We start from the raw sequence: 22,050 nt of genomic DNA on the forward strand, positions 1-22,050 counted from the left end.
AATTTACAGAGCTTCTCTGAAGTCTTGCCTGCAAGGTTTGTAGCATATCTGGCGTTAACAAATTGTGAACGAACATAGACGAGTATAAAATGAGTTGGCCCCTTTTTAGTCCGGCTCAGTTCAACTTGTTTAGGAACCGCATGAAATATGAGCGGATTGAATTTTAACCTGTTTTTGTCTAATTCATTTTATCCCGCTAAATTTAAATTTACCCTCACTATCGGCTTGTTTGGCGAATTTTTTTTTTCTTCAAAAGTGCTTATTTTAAAAAAAAAAATGAGGTGTTTGACCAAACTTTTGATAGATAATAAGTGTTTCTGAAAAGTAGCAGAAGTTGTTTTTTAAAAACTAAAAATATTAACTTTTTTCCAAAAATACTTTTGAGTTTTTAAAAACTTGATCAAATACTAATTACTATTTTTTTTAGATTAATTGACTAAATTGCTTTTCAGTAAAAGAATTTTTTGAAAAATATTTTTTAAAATTAATTGATTTTAAAAATTTGGCCAAATTGATTATAAATACGGTCGTAAATAGTCAAATCCATCCAAAGTTAACGACACATTATAAAGTTAAGAACCCTCCTGACCCCGAGAAAAGGACATAAATGGTCTCTTAACTATGAGAGTAGGTTCAAAATAGTCCCTTAACTATACATTTAACGGTTTTGGTCCTTTAATTTTGCCACAAGTTAACAAAAATGGTCCCTCAACTATGAGGGTTGGTTAAAAATAGTCCCTTAAGTATGCACTTAACAGTTTTGGTCCTTTAAGTTCGCCAAATATTAACACTTTTAGTCTCCGACAAAATATTCATCGAACTCTGTTTGTTGGATTTGACGAGAACTATGAAAAAACTAGCGAGAACTCACATTTGGGTATACGCATTACTAAAGAAAAGGCCAAATACCTCAGGATAAAATCGACGGACATCAGTCGGTTATAGGTAAAAACAGAGGAAAAACCTACAGACTTGATAATGTCAGAAAATAGTGTCTCGGAATACAAAGACCGACGGACTCTGTTGATTAAAACCGACGGACTCCATCAGCTAAGTAAAATACACTAGACTCATTTTTACGGAAAACCCAAAAATAAATTCTTCCATCATAGTGATTCTTTAAAAAAAAAAAAAAATTCCGCGCATTTTCCTTGAAAATAACCGACAGACGTTCGTTGGTTTTCATAAAAAATAATAAAAACTAAAAAAAATTAAAAAATAGTGTCCCTCGATTTTATCCATTGGTTTCCGTCCATCGTTTTTTTCGCTTGTTTTTAGTAGTGATAATTTTTGTAGTTTCTGCTATTTCTAATTTATTTCTAAGGTCTGGTGTATTTTACTTAGCCGATGGAGTCCGTCGGTTTTAATCAACAGAGTCCGTCGGTCTTTGTGTTCCGAGACACTATTTTCTGACATTATCAAGTCTGTAAATTTTCTCTCTGTTTTTACCTATAACCGACTGATGTCCGTCGGTTTTATCCTAAGGTATTTGGCCTTTTCTTTAGTAATGCGTACACCCAAATGTGAGTTCTCGCTAATTTTTTCATAATTCTCGTCAAATCTAACAAACAGAATTCGATGAATATTTTATCGGAGACTAAAAGTGTTAACATTTGGCGAACTTAAAGGATCAAAACTGTTACGTGCATACTTAAGGGACTATTTTTAACCAACCCTCATAGTTGAGGGACCATTTTTATTAACTTATGATAAATTTAAAGGACCAAAATCGTTAAATGCATAGTTAAGGGACTATTTTAAACCTACTTTAATAGTTAAGGGACCGTTTATGTCCTTTTCTCTCCTGACCCCTGAGTAGTGGGGACATTCAGTACTATCGTAAATTACTTGTTCTTTGGGGAATTTGATCGAACACGTAATACTCAACTTCCTTTCTTAGTCACCACGTAGCACCGTCTAACTCCACGTGTCTCGGAACCCAAATTTCCATATACCCGCCATCTTCACACCTCCACAACCTCAACCCGCTTTCAAACTATGTACCGTTTCAAAAAACAATCTCTTCACTTCCTTAAATCCAATTACAAATTCTTCTCTAATCAAACCCATCTCCAAAATGCCGGGCCAATGGCTACCCATCTCAGGACCCGATCCGTTATCCGTTTCACCGGACCCGAAACCGTCAAATTCCTTCAAGGTCTTGTTAGTAACGATGTGCGCAAGTTAGCCGACCCGCAACCCGAGGATAGGACAACCTTGGCAACTACGAATGTCCCGTTTGTCTCGGTTCCTCCGGTTTATGCTGCTCTGTTGACTCCTCAAGGAAGGTTTTTGTATGATATGTTCTTGTACAGGCCGGGCCGGGCTGATGAGAAGCTTGATCGGACCGGGTCTGGGCCTGGCCCGAGCCCGGACACGGGGGAGGTTGAATTGTTTGCTGATGTTGATGGGTCTGAATTGGATGAGCTTTTGCAGACACTGAAAAAGTGAGTTTCAAATTTTGAGCTTTATGTCGTTTTGCTTATTTAATTCAATAGTTAATGGTCAAAAAACACACCTAAACTATCACTATCTGTTGTATATTGATTTCAAATGTTTGGCCGACTCAGTATCGAGGTGTGTTTTAAGACAAAGGAGGTGATAGTTTAGGCAGGTAAAGGGAACAATGGATAGTTGAGGAGCGAAACTCGCGAAAAAGTGATAGTTTAGGTGTGTTTTTGACCGGTAACTCTAAATTCAAGTTAATTGTGATAAGAGCACTTGGATGAGCATGTATGCAAATGTAGCTGTGTATATCAGCATGAAATTGATTAAATAATTGTGCTCAGAGGCGGACCCAGGATTTTGAGTTCGGGGGGTGCTGGACTCAGGAATTTTGAGTTCGGGGGTGCTCTATTAACTATTTATATCTGTTTCCTTTATATTTTCTATACAATTATACACTCCGTGATTAAGTTTAATGGGTGCCGGAGCACCCAAACTTTACACATGGGTCCGCCCCTGATTGTGCTCAAGGATAAACTAGATGGGGTTAGTTGTATGAATCATCTTGATCATTGAGTTTCACTACTGAAGTATTAGAAGCTATTAATATAAAGTATGAACACTATCATTTGGTACCAATCACAGGCACATGACTTACTTTTATAGGATTGTGCTTCAGTTTCAACTTTCAATACTTTGGTCAAATTATGTGGAAGTAGTTTTCAGGAAATAGCAAATGTGTATAGGGCGCATCCTCTTTAATCTAACGTTCGTTCTGGTCCAAGTGTTAAGGTATTGTCCCCTTTGGGCCTAGGCCCGCACGATGAATTTGTTTCTTGGATTCCAAAAGGCTTCTCTGCTTGCTGGCCCAAAATTTTCCCTAGTAGTATAAGCTGCAGAGTTTGTCGGTGCACAGTTCATTGCAGTTGATGCCTGACTAGATCCTCTGTGATAGCATGGACAATTTCTCTTCTAATGTCCCATCTGTACGCATCGAGGGCACGCACCAATCTCTCTCCTGGCCTGAATGAGCCTTGTGACAACTACGGCAAGTAGCTGTAGTGTGGTTGGTCTGTCCAATCAATGGCGTTGAGCTATATGACTCTGTCTTGAGGTGGAAGCACTATTAGATGAATGGGCAACAGATGCACCTCCCGCCTGTCCGGTCCGACCCTCGGATGGCTCTGAGATTCAGATCCTCGGCTTGTACCGATACCCCCTCTGAACGGTCCTGTGGCCTTTGTTGGCTATTTTGTGCTTTAGTTGCTCTTTCTTCTATCCATATAGCCTCTACCTCTCTTGCAATGTCCATTGCGTGTGAGTATGTTATGTCACCCTTTGTCAAATGTGATGCCAGTGGCTTGAACAATGGGTCCCTCAGAGACCTCGTATGATCCTCTTAGCCCACATAGAATTATCGTCCACCAGATATGGCGCATACTGGGACAAACGAGTGAAGAATGATATCATACTCATTCACTGACAACTTTGTGGGTTGCCTCAATCCCTCAAATTGCATCGCCAAAGCATCTCTTAGTCTCATGGGCAAGTTTCAATCAATAAATGCATCACAAAATTCCTTCCTGGTTAAGGGACGTTAGCCAATTTGTCGCCCTGTTTACCGATAGGCAGCTAACTCAACTGAACTCGTGTTGGAACATCCAAGCGCGTCCAATGCTTTCTGAATTCCATCTAAGAACTGTTGGGGATTTTCAGTCTCATTAGCCCTTGTGTTTTCGTCTCATTAGCCCCTGTAAACACAAGAGGTTTCAACTCCAGAAACTCTCGGACTGACCTGCCGAGTGGCTCCTCCTAGTTACGTCCGCTATTTCCTCCGGGCTTCATACCAACCCGAGGTTGTGAGTGGATCTTCTCCACCAAGCTCTCTATCGCCTGATGGAGCATCACAACTAAAAGGTTCTATGCGGGCTAAGAGGTTCATACAAGGTCTGAAGGCCCATTGTTCAAGCCATTGGCGTCTCATTTGACAAAGGGCGACATAACTTACTCACACAAAGTGTACGTTCCAAGAGAGGCAGAGGCTAGATGGATAGAAGAAAGAGCAGCTAAAGCACAAAATAAGAGAACGAAGACTACAAGATCGTTCAGAGGGGGTGTGGGTACATGCCGAGGCTCTAGATCCCAGAGCCATCCGAGGATCGGACCGACAGACTGGAGGTGCATCTGTTGTCCATTCATCTAACAGTTTTTCCACCCTGAAATTTTTATATCTTTTTAAGTTCTTATCTAGTTGTTGCGGTTCATAACAGTGCTCAACCTTGGTGTTCTTTTCATAAAAGGCTTACTGTGAGGAGATGTGGAAATGATCGATTGATATTGGCGACACTGATCTGTCCTCTATGGATGGAGGTGCCAGTTACGATGTAAAAGATCCGAGGATAAGCAGTTGTGAAAGCTGCAATTCCTCGTGCTTGGACTAATGGTGACTAATTGATTGAATCATATGCCGATGTATTAGTATTTCTTTGGATAAGCTGCCGGATGGTCAGTACCAGTTTCTCAAAAAAAGAAGCTGTCAGATGGTTTATCTAGAATGCATGCCTACGTTTCCCGGCTATTAGAAACTTGTTTGAGGGCTTGAAATGGCGAAGTCCAGAAAATTTGTCCTTTGGGATACAGTTTCTATTGCTGTCATTATTGTATATTGGTTTATTCTTGTTAAATATGTATGTAATGTTTATGCAGGTATCGGTTGAGGTCTAAGGTTGATATAGAGAGCGTGGCTGATGATTTCTCTTGCTGGCAGAGGTTTGGCCAAGATTTAGGGCAGAATTCCTCTGTAGAGCCAGATGCTGCCTCCCTTGGATGGGGTGGTGGGTTTGATCGCTCTGGCCAGTCATCTTCACAAGGAAACAATTACGGTTGGCAATGGTATAGAGATCCCAGATTAGATTGCCTTGGATTTAGGGGCATTTTTTCATCCAACACAACTCGTAAGTCTTGGCTACTTACCTTTCCAATGCTTCACCTCTTTCCTTTTTCTCATCTTGTCCACAAGAAGCTGGTGTAGCCCCATATCTTGTTGATCGGTTTTGACTTGTTATCTGCATCTTCATTGATGCACCTCTTTGATTCAGAAATTTGACTTCGAATAAATTTAGGTTATAGGAAGTATATAATGGACTCGCGGACATGTCATCTGATTACTCATATTTCTACATGATTAAGCACAAATTTTTATGTCTTCTTAACATGCCATACTAGTAGTAGATCTTGTACATGCTGCTCATATATTCTCAAATTTGCTTCAGCACCTTTGGTTGAGGCAGACAAAGAAACAAATGAAGAGAATTATCTTCTGTGGAGGTTGGAGAAGGGAGTTGCAGAAGGCTCAGCTGAGATTCCTAAAGGTATAGAATCACTTTCTGCTCAAACTTTCAGCCTCTTTCTATGCGATTATTTTATGGGAAACGACAATTAGAGTCTGCAAGTGTCTGAAATACCAGATGTAGGGAAATGGGTCCTGAGAGAACTATAGAAATTTATCCCCTAAAACGGACTTCTTTCATTTAATCCTTTCGTGTATTTCTTTGATCTTCATTTGAACTCGATCTCTACCTCTGTTAGTCATAAGTTGGAGTAGTAAAATACTATTATAGAATTACTATCTTATACGAATTAGAGTTCTCTTTTGTTTGGGAAGTTTATGAGTCACTATTCTTATCTATAACTTTGTTCGCAGGTGAAGCTGTGCCACTCGAGTACAATCTTGCTGGTTTAAATGGAATAAGCTTTGATAAAGGATGCTATGTGGGCCAAGAACTCATTGCTCGCACACATCATCGTGGGGTCATTCGGAAACGGTTGCTTCCCCTTAAGTTTTTGAATGAAAGTGGAAAAGGTAGCTTTTTTATTATTTTCTAAAGTAGTTCATACTATTTCAGAACCATTGACGAGTCCCCTTATCCTTCTAAACAGAGGTGGAACAAAAAGTTGCTCCAAAGTCAGAAGTAATTGATGCATCATCTGGAAAGAAAGCAGGAACTGTCACAACCGCCCTTGGAAGCTGTGGTTTGGGTCTTCTGCGCTTGGATGAAGCCTTTAAAGGCTCGTTAGCAATTCGAGGTCTGGATGATGTCAAGGTCCAGGCAATTAAACCAGGGTGGTGGCCTGCTGAATGGGCATCAGATCACCAAGAACAGACTGCAGCTGTATAGAGTGAGATCCTTGTTATTGACTGCTCAACATCCTGCCAGTGTTGGCAAATTACTCCTTTCGAGTTTCAGAGTTCCTTCCTTTTTTTGAAGATTATCACTTCATAGATATGAAGAACAGAAAGGAATAAGACGGCTCATCAGACTAGAGAATTTTGTTATAGCAGCTCATGTTTGTTGTACCAATATATTCTGTTATTGACATAATAAACAAACATGTCGACCTTAGGACACTGTGTACATGTTTGGGATGAATTTTTTAACAGTTGTTGCGCCACTAATTATTATTTTGGTTCACAAGGATGTGTGTATAGATGATTAGGATAATTTAGTTTATAATTGTGGTTGAACCACTCATTCACTCTGTAAATACTTTAAGCCGCCTGAATGGCTGATCTCACAGCTTCAGTGGAACTAGCTTTCACTTTGTTTGGTCCATCACATAACAATCACAAGCCTCGTGCATTTCAATCATACAATCTTTGCCATCTTAATACTATGCTTGACATATTCATCAATTATGTTAATCTCCTAAAAACTAAGCTCTGGCATTTAGACACCACGATCCCATCTTTTTCTTACAATGGCTAAATTTGCAGTCATTCACGAGGGACAAGAATTCAAGATGGGAACCATCATAACACCACATCATGAAGAACTTTGACAAGTAAAGAGAATGCATTAATTAGGATATTGTCCCTGAAAAGACATCAAAATACTGTAAAATTTTCAAATAACGGTAAAAATTCGTTAGCATCCTTTTTCTCTCTTCTGAGCTACAATCAAAGATGCCAAGGGGCAACTCAATTTCACCTTCAAACCTTACAAAGAATCTGTTCAATCTGTCTCTTTATTTACAAAAGATCAAGTGATGTTGCATAATACAGTAGATAGAAAAACTGCTGCTCTATCGCTATGGCACTTGTTCCCTATGGTTAATAATCAACAACAATTTTCAACGTCGGAAGAAGACTCGTCTTTTCCCTTTTCAACCACAACTAGACCCGTTCAATTCTTCATTCACCGAAACCATACTTGGCCTGTTATCTGGATCCTCAAGGGTGCAATTTACTGCAAGTTTAGTTAGCATAGTTGCCTCACTTACAGAGAATGTTCCCTTGAGATTTGGGTCAATAAAATTCTCAAAGTTGCAAGATTCAGCTGCAAGCCTCATTGAACAGTCAAGAAGTCCTTTACCAGAGAGTACTTGAAGTATAATTACTCCAAATGCATATACATCACTCTTCTCTGTGAATCGTCCAGTTGTAATGTATTCAGGAGCCATATATCCAAGTGCAGCACTGACTTTAAGTGCCGAATAAACAACATCATCAGCAAGTAGCTTTAGTAGACCACAGTCCAGTATTAGTGGAGTGAACTGTTGATCAAGGAGGACTTTTTCCACTGATATGTTGCGATGAACCATGGAAGGTTTGTCTGGTTCTGAGCTGTGCAGATATCCTAGTCCTGTTGGAAAATGCATAACGATATTAGTCAAAAGAAAATATGCAGGAATCACATGAGATAGAAAGAACGAAAAAAACATGCGCAAGCTGAACATTCACCACCATAAACTATATTAAAGGTTTTATTAATTAGAGCCCTAAGCTATACTAATACTTAGCTCGAATATCTGTTGCCTTTGTTTCTAGTATGGACAACTGGAGTTTAATGCAGTGATGGTGCAACTCTGCTATTTCATCTTGTCAGATCAAATACACTGGTTTTGAAACAGTAAACAAACGGCAACTATTAAATGCATATATTTAATCTGGTTCTTGAAACATGTCCTACTGCTCCCCTTGATGGCAAGGAGACTTATGTTTTCCAATTAAAGCAATAATTGGCAATCTTTTTCTGGTCTCCTTTGAAAACACAACTATTACTGCCCCACAACTAAATTTGTAGCTCACAATATTTTCAGTCTCTCTGTATTCATACTCATTTAATCATACACTACTTATGCCACTTGATCCAGTCACATCCTGTAAAGTCCTATGCAATGAAACTCCTAAGAGATTCCACATTCGATTGAAGATGAGGAAATTTATACCACCATAATTTTTTCAAACTTTAATATACTAGGAAATTTGTTGAAGAATTGTTTATGAGTTCAGTAAAGATGTAAAATGATGAATAAAAGTAAAGAGAACCAACCTTTTGCAATTCCCTTGATGATTGAAACCCTTGTGGACCAGTCAAGAACATGCCTGCTATTTTCTTCAACATCAAGATACTGAGAGAGATTCCCTTTAGAAGCAAAATCATAGATTAAAAAGCATTCACCCCTTCCCTTTGAACAACAGAAACCTCTTAGCTTGATAAGGTTTTCATGTTTCAAGGAAGATAATAAGCTTAATCCTTCCAGGAACTCAGTCTCCTCTGACTTACAACTCGTCACACTGATGCTTTTTACAGCTACCATAGATCCATCTTTTAAAGTTCCTTTGTACACAGCAGAGAAATTGCTCCGTCCCAATAGATTTAACTCTGTAAAATGCTGAGTTGCTGATTCAACCTCTTCCAAATTGAACTTGAATCCATTTAAGAACTCATTGTACATGCTATTGCAGCTCTTTTCAGGGGTCATAGGGTCCCATCGACTTGAGTACTCAACAGTAAGTAACGGAGAGGGGCTTCTCTTGTACATTTCCTTTGTCTGATCAGTGCTAAGCCTATCATCAGAAGCATCAGATGTATTCCCCACTTTTTGTTTAAGCCTTCTTCGTCTGAATATACCGAAAACTACAGCAACTACCAAAGTTACAGTGACTGTAATCACTGAAGCAACAATAAGTGCTTGAGGAAATTTTGATAATCTTGAACAATGAGTTTGATTACAATGCAACTGACTAATATTAGCAGCTCCTGGGACATCTTTAGGGACGCTGTTATTATTGGAATCAGGTACATCAGAACCAACTGGATCCACATTGACATTATCCCAGGCAGTGCAAACTCTCAATGAAGTAAATCCAGTACCACATAAACCAGGATTGCTTTCATAATTGAATTTTCCATTCAATCTCCTCAGAACTTCAAATCAGTCCAGGAAAAAAGGAGAAAAGGGGGGGTTTAGAATCAGAACACATTCAAAAGATATAACTTCAAGAACTAGGCAAAGGGAACTCAAAAAGGGCAACTAACCTGGAGGAACAACTCCAGAGAGGGTGTTATTTTGTACTTCTAGATTTTCCAACTGGGGAGCATTAGCTAATTTTGATGGAATTGGACCAGATAGCTGATTGAATCCCAAATATAGCTTTTTCAGCGTCCCCAGGATTCCTAAGTTTTCTGGAATTTCACCGGTCAACCTGTTATGTTGCAATTCAAGAACACTCAACTTCTTCAAGAATCCAATCTCTGTTGGTATTTTCCCTGTCAACCCGTTACTACTCAAGGCTAGCACTGTGGAACCACAAAATGCCCAAATCATCACACATATCATTGTAGGGAAGGAAAGAAAAAAGAAATGAAATCTTAAATTTCTCTTTTGAATCTCCAAATGTAGATATTAGTCACCTCATTTGGAAAAGAAGAAATCAGCAAGTTGTGCAACAGTGTAAGACCAAAGTAATTAGCAAGAAAGAGTAAAGACCAGGGAATTCAAAGCTTAAAGTTTTCCTTATGTCAGGGAATTCAACAATTTATATATATAACAAAAATATAATTTCTACCAAATTTGCACGGTATAATTTTTGAACGAAGGGTATTCAAAAATGAATAAGAAAGTCACCAATCCACTAGAAGTCTTACTTTAACACAACCAAAAAATCTGGATAGATCTCTAAAAAATTCTGCAACTTGTTTGCTATTTTACCTAATTCACTTAGACTCAGTAATCAGTAGAACAAAACAAAGAAAAAACAAAAAAAGAACAAATTCCTTCACAATTAATTTCCAGATATCCCGAGAATTTCAAGGGAATTAATTTGAAGATAAAAAGCAGGATTTAACAACGGAAAATTTTGATGCTAAACATAAAAATCCATTGCTAATCCTATTTAGTGACGAATTATCAAAAAAATCTTTTAGCTACAATCAATTTAGCGATGGCTTAGCGACTTAGCTAATTCCAGTTTTTTTAAGTGAACAGAAGGATTTTTACTAGCTACAAACCTTGTAAACTTGCCATGTTTCCAAGTTCAGGTGGTATAATCCCAGTAAGATTGTTTTCATTGAGATACAAATCATTCAACTCAGTCAAACTCCCAAGTTCCTTTGGTATCTCCCCTGTTAAAGAATTATAATGCAAGTAAAGCCCTGATAGACACTTCAGCTCTGCAATTGCTGGTGACAACTTTCCAGTAAGTCCGCTGTTTGGCAATGTAATATTTGCTACTTTATGATGTTCATTACAAATCACACCAAAAAAAGAACTACTACATGGATCACCATCACTTGTCCATGAAGAAAGTTTCTTGTTTTCTGGATCCAAAGAAGACTTTATCTCCATTAATGCTCTAACCTCAGCATTTCCAAAAACAGGTTTGATGCAAGAAAATGCAAAAACCAGAGGAAAGAAAGTTAAGAGAAAATAATTAGCACCCATGTTTGCTGAATTTTTGTGATCTTTCAGACTAAAGAGAAAAGTTGAGGTTTTTAAGAGGTTAAAGCAATGAGCTGTTGCATTGGGATTGGTGTGGAGTCTCTGTTAGGGGTAAAGTGAATGAGCTATTCAATGGTGCTTCACAACGGTGAGAGAGAGACAGGAGTGTATACTGGTGTGAATTGTCAAAGGAGAAGAGGGTGTTAGTTAGAAATACAGTAGTATGACTTTTCAGTTTAGTGTCTGACAGATGCATGAACGAATGTTCGGCATAATTTAAGTAATTTTAGTAAAGATACTTATATTTATATTAAAAAACTATTTAAAATATATATATATAAATAACTTATTAAGAACTCAATAGTTATCTCTTTTTCTTTAAGAATCTAAAACTCATTGGTTCAAAATTCTAACTTCGCCTCTTCTTGCATCATTTTTAAAAATTAATTTCTGGTTTATTGTAAGTAAATTTGAAGTTTAAGTCATACGCATTGATACCGGGTGTGTTTGGTAACAAGGAAAATGTTTTTCAATATTTATTACTTATTTTTTATGATTGATTAAAAAAAAGTATTACGCCAAGAACATTTACATGTAATATAGGAGGATATTATCGGGTAAGTGTAAGGTTGGCGGCGAGGGTGGGGGTGGCCATGGATGGGGTGGTGGGTGGGAGTTGGGGGGCATTGTGGTAAAGAGGACATAATGAGTTTGAAATGTAATTTATTAAATTTTGTTTTTTTCTATTCCATTTAGGAAAATTATTTCCTAATTTGTAATGAACTTGTTTTCTTAAGAAAAATATTTTCAAATCAATTTGACGAGTAAAACATGAGAAAAAACATTTTCTCCATACCAAACATGCACACCTAACGTGTAAAAAATATTTACCCAATCAAATCGAGTATCAGTTGTTATTACAAGTTTGTTCAATCTGAATAATATTATATTGTTACTCAAACTTTAATCTCTTTTCATTTTCAGTTCCCTCTTATTGCCTTTTCCCTTTTTCCCATTCAAACTTGCATTAAATGTGAACAAGTTATACGTTTCCGGCCGAACACACTACAAAGCATGATCCTGAATTCCAGTTGCAATATTTACACCATATACTAAGTGGTCGTTTGGTTTGAGGTCAAAATAGTCCCGGGACTAATTTATACCATCTGTTGGTATTATTTTATACCATCTGAAAGATGGTATAAAATAATACCAGTATAAGTGGGTTAAGAAGGTATAAGTTGAGTTATTCCAGCACTAATTTTTATACCACGTTTGGTACAAGGTATAAAATAATCCCGGGATAAATCTATACCTTATACCAAACGTGGTATAAAAATTAATACCGGCATAACCCATGTTATACCTTGGTTTGAGGTCAAAATAGTCCCGGGATTACAATCCCGGGACTAATTTATACCATCTGTTGGTATTATTTTATACCATCTGAAAGATGGTATAAAATAGTACCAGTATAAGTGGGTTAAGAAGGTATAAGTTGAGTTATTCCAGCACTAATTTTTATACCACGTTTGGTACAAGGTATAAAATAATCCCGGGATAAATCTATACGACCACATGGGTTATGCCGGTACTAATTTTTATACCACGTTTGGTATAAGGTATAGATTTATCCCGGGATTATTTTATACCTTATACCAAACGTGGTATAAAAATTAGTACCGGCATAACCCAGATGGTATAAAATAATACCAACAGATGGTATAAATTAGTCTCGGGATTGTAATCCCGGGACTATTTTGACCTCAAACCAAACGACCACTAAGAGTATTTAATTCCTGTAGAGATGAAAGCTGTTATAGCTAGCCAGAGCAGTCTAGGGAATAAAAATATCCTCACGTATCATGGTCTCACCCATTGTTTTAAAAGGCAGTGTTAAGACTCGCCCCGGGGCTCGCCTCGGGGCAGGGTAGCGGCAAAACGCCCTGGGGTTAACGTGCGGAGTTTAGTTTCTATGAGGCTTACGCCCTAAGCGCCCAACCGTACGCCCTAAACACGCCTAACGCCCAACGCCTGGGGCTCGCCTAACAGTTCTTACACAAATTATATTTTAAATTCCTTAATTAAAATCATTCACCCTCATAATTGTTTAACAAAATAATGATACTTAATAGTTTTCATCTATAGAAATAGAAGATTGGGTGTAACTCATTTAACAAGTCGTAGTATTGGATATTTACTATTTGAGAACGTCGTGAGGGTGAATATCACTTAATTTAAAAAAAAAAAAAAAACACATAGCGGAATTGTACATTTTCACTTGTCATTGGTCATAAGTCCTATCTATCAGAATTATCATATAATTTTATTTTTTGTTCATGAAGAAGTTATGTTTTAATTATAATATTGATAAATTTTATTGATTATTTGTTTATAGGGAGATAAAATGAATAGTATGATATTAATAGTGTTTTAAGAAACTATGTTTTTTTCCGTGTTTGAAAGTTAAAATGTTAGAATTGATTTGCATTTCATAATAGCTTTTATTTCATTGTATTGTTTATACTTGTAAAATTATGTTATATATAATTACAAGTTATAAGCGGTGTATAATGGATTGCTTTGATCATTTTTTTGTGAGGATCAACGCTCACGCGCGCGCGCGCACACACACATATATATATATAGTTTTCTTTTATTTTTTTAATGTAATTTTACCTATTTAAAAATATTTATTGTAATTATATTATTTTAAGAAATACTAAAAATTAAATACCCATGGGGCTTAGGCCCCGTGCCTCGAGGCTTACGCCTCGTCGAGGCGTATGTAAAACGCCCCGCCTTACGCCCCCCGCCTTTTAAAACACTGGTCTCACCCCAATGGAATTTAAATATACAAATGCATATCTTAAAGTATTTAAGAACATGCATGTGGCTTTTCAGATTGAGATTGAGCTAAACACGGATTTATGATTTTAACTACGTGCATGCTAATTCACTATGTTTTAGGTCGACATTCAGTATAATTTACAAATAATTAGTTTTCACGCTTTTTAATTGAAAAATAGTCATAGTAATGGAGTTTCAAATTCCAGAATTAAAATTCCATGATAATATGTGCAAGAGTTTAACTTGTGAAATTTTAAACTCTATCACAATGACTATTTTTCAATTTCAAAGCCAAAAAATGACCGGTGAATGCTATTTCTGCCTCAAAAAGGGGAAGATCAGTTTGATGCATACATATGGCACTAGATAGCCACTTTTAAGGGGAAGTTTATAAAAATGACTTTAAAATTGAGTGGTCTTGAATTTTTTACCCTACTTATCCTGTGCATAAAAATTCATGTTTAACAAGTTTTGCCCCATGAAAATAGCTTATGACTTTTGACATTAAATGTTATATGACGCAAGCAGGGTTTAAAAGCTCAAGACCGCCAACTTTCAAAATCATTAATTATAATATCTTGACTTTTAATATCTCTATTTAAAAAATACTTGCAAAAATGGTCGAATAATGTTATACAAGTCTGAAGTTTTGAACTGCCAGAACCTATCTTCATACCCTGAAGGTCCATATGGGGACAGTGAGAAATGTAAATGCAGTGTACTATATTTGGGGCCAGTTATTGTTGAAGCATAGCCGAGAACTTAATGGCTTTGATGCTGAAATATCAGTCCTTTTCCACTACTATAATAATTCTAACGCTCCTTTTCATTTTTTCAGATCTAAGTTTCCTCTCTCACTCACCCATTTATTTTTCTTATTAATGTACCTGTTGTACATCCCATTCAATAATTCAAATTTTGAAAATTCTCAGAATTTTCAATCTTCCCCCCACACCTTCCCAAAAGAAAAAGGTACTACTTCAAAGGTAGTGGATTTCTTAATGATTAACTGCTGCTAATGTTTGAATGGAGTGTTTGAGAAAGGGATATTTGACGGCCCTGATCGTGGGCGGATCAAGTAGGATTGCAGGCTTCTAGGCTGGCAAATTTCTGGAGATGAGATACACATGACACTTTAGGTGAATCTCATATCAGAATGAGAGAGAAAGTATCGTTTGGTTGGGAAACAACTTATTCTGGAATAACTAATCCCGAGATTACTTATTCCACCCTCAAGATGGGATAAAATAAAATTACAATCCCGGAATTAGTTATATTGGATTTTTATTCCAACCAAACATGAGATAAGGAGGCACTAAAATTTTATTCCGGGACTATTTTTGCTTATCCTTCACACCAAACGACCCCTAAAAGGTGCAATAAAATATAACTCAAATTCACATGTTACGCATGCTTTTGGGGCTCTATGTGGCTTGGTTCGAAAAACAAATTTGTGCAGGCGGCCTAGCCCCAAACAGAATACGTGCCATGCACTTAAATCGTGACAATTATGGTATCATAATTCTAAGAGATTTTTACAAGATGCAACAGCTCAACAAAATCTACAAGAAAAATAACTCTAATCTTTATTGTTTAAAATAAATATTAGCCAATATGTAATGTATAATCAACGCATAATCATTCTACAATGTATTAGTATATAATTAATGTGTTATACACTTGTACAAACTATTACAGCAAAACCTATATAATTTTCTTTAGCCGACGGACTAATTCGGAAATTATCCTCTATGTGAGTCTAGGGTTGCTGAAATTGAGGGCATACTCAGCATTGAAGTACCTAATATTGACTTTAACGGTTTTGTCAACAACTAGGGTTGACTCCTTGGGCCACTCTAACTTCTAGACAGACCTAATTTGAACGAGTAAATGTTTTAAAATTAAGGACCGGTGACACAAATCTTAAAATACATTCAATTAACAAACAACATGTTTTGGCGGTTTCTTACATTTACAATTTTTTTTTTTTGTTGGAATATTTGATTGATTCTTGCCGGACACATATTATTATTCTTTATCATTTTCCTAACTTTGGATACCCTATGATTTTATCCTTTTCTTTTCTTTTTGTTTTTTTTAAGACATATGTAATAACAGTTTAAAAATTCAGACGTTAATATTAAATTTTAAATTATAAACGTTTACGTTTTAGTTGATTTTTTTTGTCAAACTAGAAAAGTAATTAGAAGCTTTCATTGTCGCTCTTGTATTCAGGGGCTGAGCTATACCTCGTATAGGTAAGTGAAATTTTGATTTTATAGATATTTATACCAGTATTGACACCCCTTGACACAAGCTAAAGACTTAGCGCAGCGGTTAAAGGGTTGCAAAAAGTCTCTAAGATCACATGTTTGAACCAGACATGCGACATATCTATATTTTTCGATACCATTTAATATGAAACCCGGCTCCGCGCCACTGCTTGTATTGTTGCCAAAAATATGCTAACAAGGACAACAGTTGGCAATCACAAGAAAGCAGGGCTCGCTAAATAAATAAATAAACGTCACATTGAGCCACTGATTTTTGACATTTTGCATATGAAACCATTCAATTCATGAAGTTGTCATTTGCTTTTGATGGTTCTTGCAGAAATTCTCAAAAGTAAAAGACATAATCCGTCGATAGTAATACTCGAGATTCAATATCAGATCAAGAAATTAGTCGTTACAACTCTGACTTATGAACTTAGTCACTCATTTATTAGTAGATACACATTAATTTTAAATTTGTGTTGTCACGTATCTAAATTGTTTGACTCGCGACAAAAAAAAAAATCCAAAGTAGTAAACTAACTCTTCAATTTGCAACTACCAAATGAAATTTTCAATTATGTTTAACAATAGTTTCTTAATCTAAGGAAAAATAAGATATCAACATCGAACCATACAATTTGAATCTATAAAAGTTAAACTTGAGGACTAAAGGTTATATTCATAAAAAGAAAGAGGTAACAAAAAGGCTCTACTCTTTTTTTCTTTTTAACCGAGTTATTATCATGTTTCGCTTTGCTCTACCATTTACCTTTCACTTTAAATGGAATAAAAAATTCTCAATGATGGAGATGAAGGAAGTAGATTACCGACTTGGTTCATAGTACACATATTTCAAGATTATCACTGTCAATTTGTCCAATAAAGGTTTCCATTACTACAACCACTTCCAGCAATAACATTTATATCTTCCTACTCTAAAGTCGATTTTAGTCATAATCATCATGAATATTAAAAGATGATATGTAATAACATTATTAATTAATGTTTCTAATTCCCTCCACCATTCACGACTTGATTGAGTTAAAAAAATATAGAAAAAGAGGGGTAGGCGTGTTAATGAGGTCATAGAATTTGTTTTGAAAAATTGACTCCAAGTTAGAAAGTTCAATACTAGTTACGAAAGCAAAAGAGGCCCTACATGGACTAATATATCCTCTTATTGCTTTCTGAAAGGATATTTAAAAGTATTTATGACTTAAATGGTCAAGTATCAACCTCTATATGATTCTTTCTAATAAATGTTAATCTCCAATATTTTCTTAGTCTATATTGATTATATATTTTGAGAGAGAGCTTAGAACAACAGTAAAGTTATCTTCGTGTGATCTATATATTATAGGTTCGAGCAGTAGAATCAACCACTAATGATTGTGTCAGAGTAGACTACCCACATTACATTCTCTTAGGTTGTTGTGGCCTTTTCCTGAACCCAGTGTAAATGTGGAATCAAGCGTGTAGCTACAAGTATGTCTACCGGTTCGACAGAACCCAATATCTTTGCCTCAGAGTCTGTATTTGTATTTAAAAATTTACTTAATATTGATAATTTGGCAAAACTCTATAACTTATCTTTTTTAAAATTCAAAATTCATAAATTTAAAATTCTAACCCACCTTCGTAAGAAATGATTCGTGTATTGAACTACCACTTCTATATTAATTCTATATTTTGATCCCAACTAGTTGTACTTGAATAGGTTTAGACATTTTTCCAAAATGTTAGGTACACCGTACACAAGTGCTAGCAGTGGAGATTTCTGACTAAGTATTAATCGGAGTGATAAAACTTAGTCTTGAATTAGTGGAATAAGCAATGATGCAAAATATGGTTGCTTAATTACTCATACATAAACGAAATCCCTTTTGAACTTCAGAATTATAATGTACTTGACCAAGCTTCTAGTAAGTCACAAGTGTTTTTTAATTTTAAAGAGTAAGATATCTGATCAAGCTTTTAGAAAAAAATAAGTGACTTGGTGTTGTATTAATAATTTTTTAAATTAAAAAAAGTAATTTCTCATCAGAAATACTTTTTGAAATCTTGGTCAAGTACAAATTGTTATTCTAATATTGATAAAAAAAAATTAAATTAATTACCCAAAGACTAATTATTATTCTCCAAACATACATTTTTGTTAAAATAAACAAATTTTAAAAGTTCGCTAAACATCTTATTAAGATTCTAGATCAAAGATTGAAGGTCTGTCTGGTTTGGATTTTACTTTTGGTGCTTTTGGCATTTCACACTACACTAGACATGGCTGGCAACTTTAGATTAACTTTTTAAAAGGCAAATAATCAGACTCTTCGTTTCATAAACAGCTTTTTCACCTTTCCTTCCAGATTTTTTTTTCAAAAGCAGAAATGCCACTATTGCTTTCAACTTGAATAGTAGTGCAAAGTTTGTGCTTTGTATCTTACAAATGATTCAAAATTTAAAAGGTGAGGTTTCCTTTTGGAAGAATATTTATAACTGGGCAAAACACAAGGGTACAAAGATACTATTCATGCCCACATTCTTCTGCCATACTAGAAGCTATTAAGTAGGACAACTCAATTTGTCCTCACAAAGTTTTACTGTTCTGCTTTCTCATAGTAGGCCCGCCAAAACCATATACTATCTGTTTGGATAGGTCCGATTTATCCCTTCCTCAAAATGAAAAGGGAAAAGGGTCAAATTTACCCTCTAAGTGTGATTTATAGTTTAAATTTGTCCTTCGTCAAAGTTTGAGATTAAATTTGCCATTTTCGTCAAAGTTTGGGATCAAATTTGTCTTCACCGTTAGGATACTTGATAAATTTGCCCTTATATGGATGAAAGTCTGACTTGGACTCTACAACACAAAAAAATTAGCCACGTCGGATCCACATAGGCTCCACGTAGATTCCCAAACCCAATTCTCTTTTAACACGTTTCCCAGTCCCAATTCTTTTAACCCGTCTAGACTATTGCTGACACTAAGGCACCATGTAGTAATGTGAACAGTCGGAGTTTTAATCGCATCGAGGTACACACGTAATGCATGTAATAAAATATGAGGCATTTAAGAAAAAAATTTGCAGCAGCAACAACAAATGTTTAATACGACCAAAGATTCGTTGTTCTCTCCAGAAATATAGAATTTATCTGACTAGCAAAGCTTTCTAGAACATGACATCTATCTTAGGTGAACTTCGACGGAGCTAACTTAACTCATTGTTGTCGCCTCCTTGTCAGAACCTCTCAAAAACTATTCAAGAGACCTTAAAATGGATTTCCGTTTGAATAAAAATGAAAATGAATTTTCAAAGCTGAACTGCACAAATTTATTTTGTTGTCTTGTTATCACTTTTGCAGGATCATAGCTTTTCCGATCTTACTTTCAGTATTCGTTTAGGAATGTATTCTGAGAAAAAATATTTTTCTCTGTTCAGAAATGCTCTGAAGAGGTCATGAAGAAACCTTCACTGTGACAAAACAAATGCGGCAGGGGCATTTTCAAAAGAGAATTGGGTTAGGAGAATTGGGATTGGGAGTCTACGTGGAGCCTATGTGGATCCGACGGGACTAATGTTTTTGTTGTTGTGGAGTCCAAGTTGGACTTTCATCCATATAAGGGAAAATTTATCAAGTATCCTAACGGGGAGGGTAAATTTGATCTCAAACTTTAACAGAGAGGGCATATTTGATTCCAAACTTTGACGGATGGCAAATTTAAACTATAAACTATACTTAAAGGGTAAATTTGACCCTTTTCCCAAATGAAAATGAGTGCAACTCCATTTCATTTTTTTGCGGGTCATTTGCACGATTGTCCTTCAAAGGCACTGGTCTTTAATTTTTGTTCTTAGCTAATAATGTCTTGGTTTCGGATTCGAACCCCCGCTCAGTCAAAAGATTAAAAAAAAAATCGCAAGGTAGAGTTTAGATTCGCAAGGCAATGTTTCAAAACTAAATCTCAGGCAGAGTTTTAAACTCTACCTTAAACTAGGCAGAGGTTTGCCTTCAGGCAATTTATTTATTTGTTTATTTATTTATTTTTAACTTAGTTGAAATTTTACAAACCTCAACCTTAAGGCCTAACTTTTGCTTGAATAGGCCTAATTTTGGACAAAAGTTGGGCGTCAAGGCAGAGATTTGCCTTAAGGCCTAATTTTGGGTAAAAATTTGCCTTAAGGTAAAACTCTGCCTTAAAGCCTAATTTTGGCCCGGATAGGCCTAACTTTGCTACAAAACTCTGTCTTGCGATTTTTTTTTTACTGAGTCGGAGTTCGAACCCCAAACCTCGTGATATTATGCGAAGGGCAACGATTAAAGACCACCAATTTGAGGGACGAAAATTAAAGACCAGTGCATTTGAAGAGCAAGCCGCACAAAAAAAAAATATTTTTTTTGCGCGGATTGGCCTTCAAAGGCACTGGTCTTTAATTTTTGTCCCTCCAATTATTGGTCTTTAATTTTTGTCCTTCGCTTAAAAAAGAGACTTAAAATACCTTGAGGTTCCGGGTTCGAACCCCGCTTAGTCAAAAATTTAAAAAAATCGCAAGACAGAGGTTGGATTCGCAAGGCAGAGTGTGCCTTATGCCTGAAGGTAGCAACTCTACCCTTAAGGCAGAGTTTGCATGAAACTCTCCCTTATAAGGCAGAGTTGCCCTCAGACATAAGGCAAACTTTGCCTTATAAGGTGGAACTCTGCCTTATAAGGACAAACTGTGCCTTGCGAATTCAAATTTTACCTTGAGAATTTTTTTAAAATTTTTAACTGAGCGGGGCTTCAAACCCGAAATCCATGAATTTTTAGGCGAAGATCAAAAACTAAAAACCAGCAATTTGAGGGTCGAAAATTAAAGACCAGCCTCGAATAAGGACAATCGTGCAAATTGCCCACTCTATTTTGGCCTGGTCCAATGTCAAATGAACTTGTAAGCACGGAATCAACTCAATCATTATAGGGGAAGTTACATAAATACTAGTAAATGAGTAACATATTTCATAATATACAACTATTAACTAAATTACATAATTTACAACATATACCCTATAAATGAGTAAAGAAAAAACCTCTTTGAATATGGCAGTTTTTCCTACAAATAAGCAAAACTAAATCCGTAGGTTATAGTTCTTCCTTCAAGACTAACTATGAAAAATATTCAATAAAATCAATTTCTTCCTACAAATTCTCCGTTGTAATAGTACAAGTACCTATTACTAAGGAAGCACTATCATCTCTGCCTCTCTGTTCCACTCTCTCTCTCTCTCTCTCTAGGGTTCTTTATATGTCTCTCTGTTTCATCACACAATTTTTCCAACTCTCTTATCTTATTCAATATGAGCATTTCGAACAAAGATCAGTTATATTCGGATCTCCCTACATCCCTCCCTGCCGTTGCCTAAAAATATTTGACATATGATTGATATACTTATATATCATTAATATCATCTTGATATATTAATGGTATATAATATTTGAATACATACCATTAAATTAAGTATATTGCAATATTATATACATTATATAATACAGTATATTGTATACATTATATAACGCTAAGTATATTATATACAACATATAACATTGGTATATCAATAATTTTAAATTATATTTTAATAATATAAAATACATATATAAACACAAACTTACATACGTGAGTAAGAAATATGTACAATTTTAAAAGTTACAAGAAAAGTTTTCATACTGAAGCGTGAATAATAATTATTAATATGAATGTTCATGTAATTTTCTTAGTATTAATAT

The 22,050-nt window shown here is 35.8% G+C and overlaps 2 protein-coding genes across 2 annotated transcripts; one reads left to right on the forward strand and one right to left on the reverse strand.

Moving 5' to 3' along the window:
* Positions 1 to 1,892: 1,892 nt before the first annotated feature.
* On the forward strand, positions 1,893 to 6,920 carry LOC132635046 (putative transferase At4g12130, mitochondrial). The gene is made up of 5 exons (XM_060351259.1): positions 1,893 to 2,447; positions 5,152 to 5,399; positions 5,718 to 5,816; positions 6,149 to 6,307; positions 6,385 to 6,920. Exons 1-5 carry the CDS (start codon positions 1,999 to 2,001, stop codon positions 6,621 to 6,623), a joined length of 1,194 nt encoding a protein of 397 aa, XP_060207242.1. The 5' UTR covers positions 1,893 to 1,998; the 3' UTR covers positions 6,624 to 6,920.
* Positions 6,921 to 7,273: 353 nt separating this feature from the next.
* LOC132635045 (BRASSINOSTEROID INSENSITIVE 1-associated receptor kinase 1) lies at positions 7,274 to 11,429 on the reverse strand. Its single transcript, XM_060351258.1, has 4 exons — positions 10,740 to 11,429; positions 9,768 to 10,028; positions 8,778 to 9,656; positions 7,274 to 8,087 (listed from the first exon to the last, which is right to left on the reverse strand). The coding sequence occupies exons 1-4, from the start codon at positions 11,170 to 11,172 to the stop codon at positions 7,609 to 7,611; spliced, it is 2,052 nt and encodes a 683-aa protein (XP_060207241.1). The 5' UTR covers positions 11,173 to 11,429; the 3' UTR covers positions 7,274 to 7,608.
* Positions 11,430 to 22,050: the final 10,621 nt, after the last annotated feature.

Source organism: Lycium barbarum, chromosome 4 (genome assembly GCF_019175385.1).
Source record: "Lycium barbarum isolate Lr01 chromosome 4, ASM1917538v2, whole genome shotgun sequence".
Taxonomy (NCBI): Eukaryota; Viridiplantae; Streptophyta; class Magnoliopsida; order Solanales; family Solanaceae; genus Lycium; species Lycium barbarum.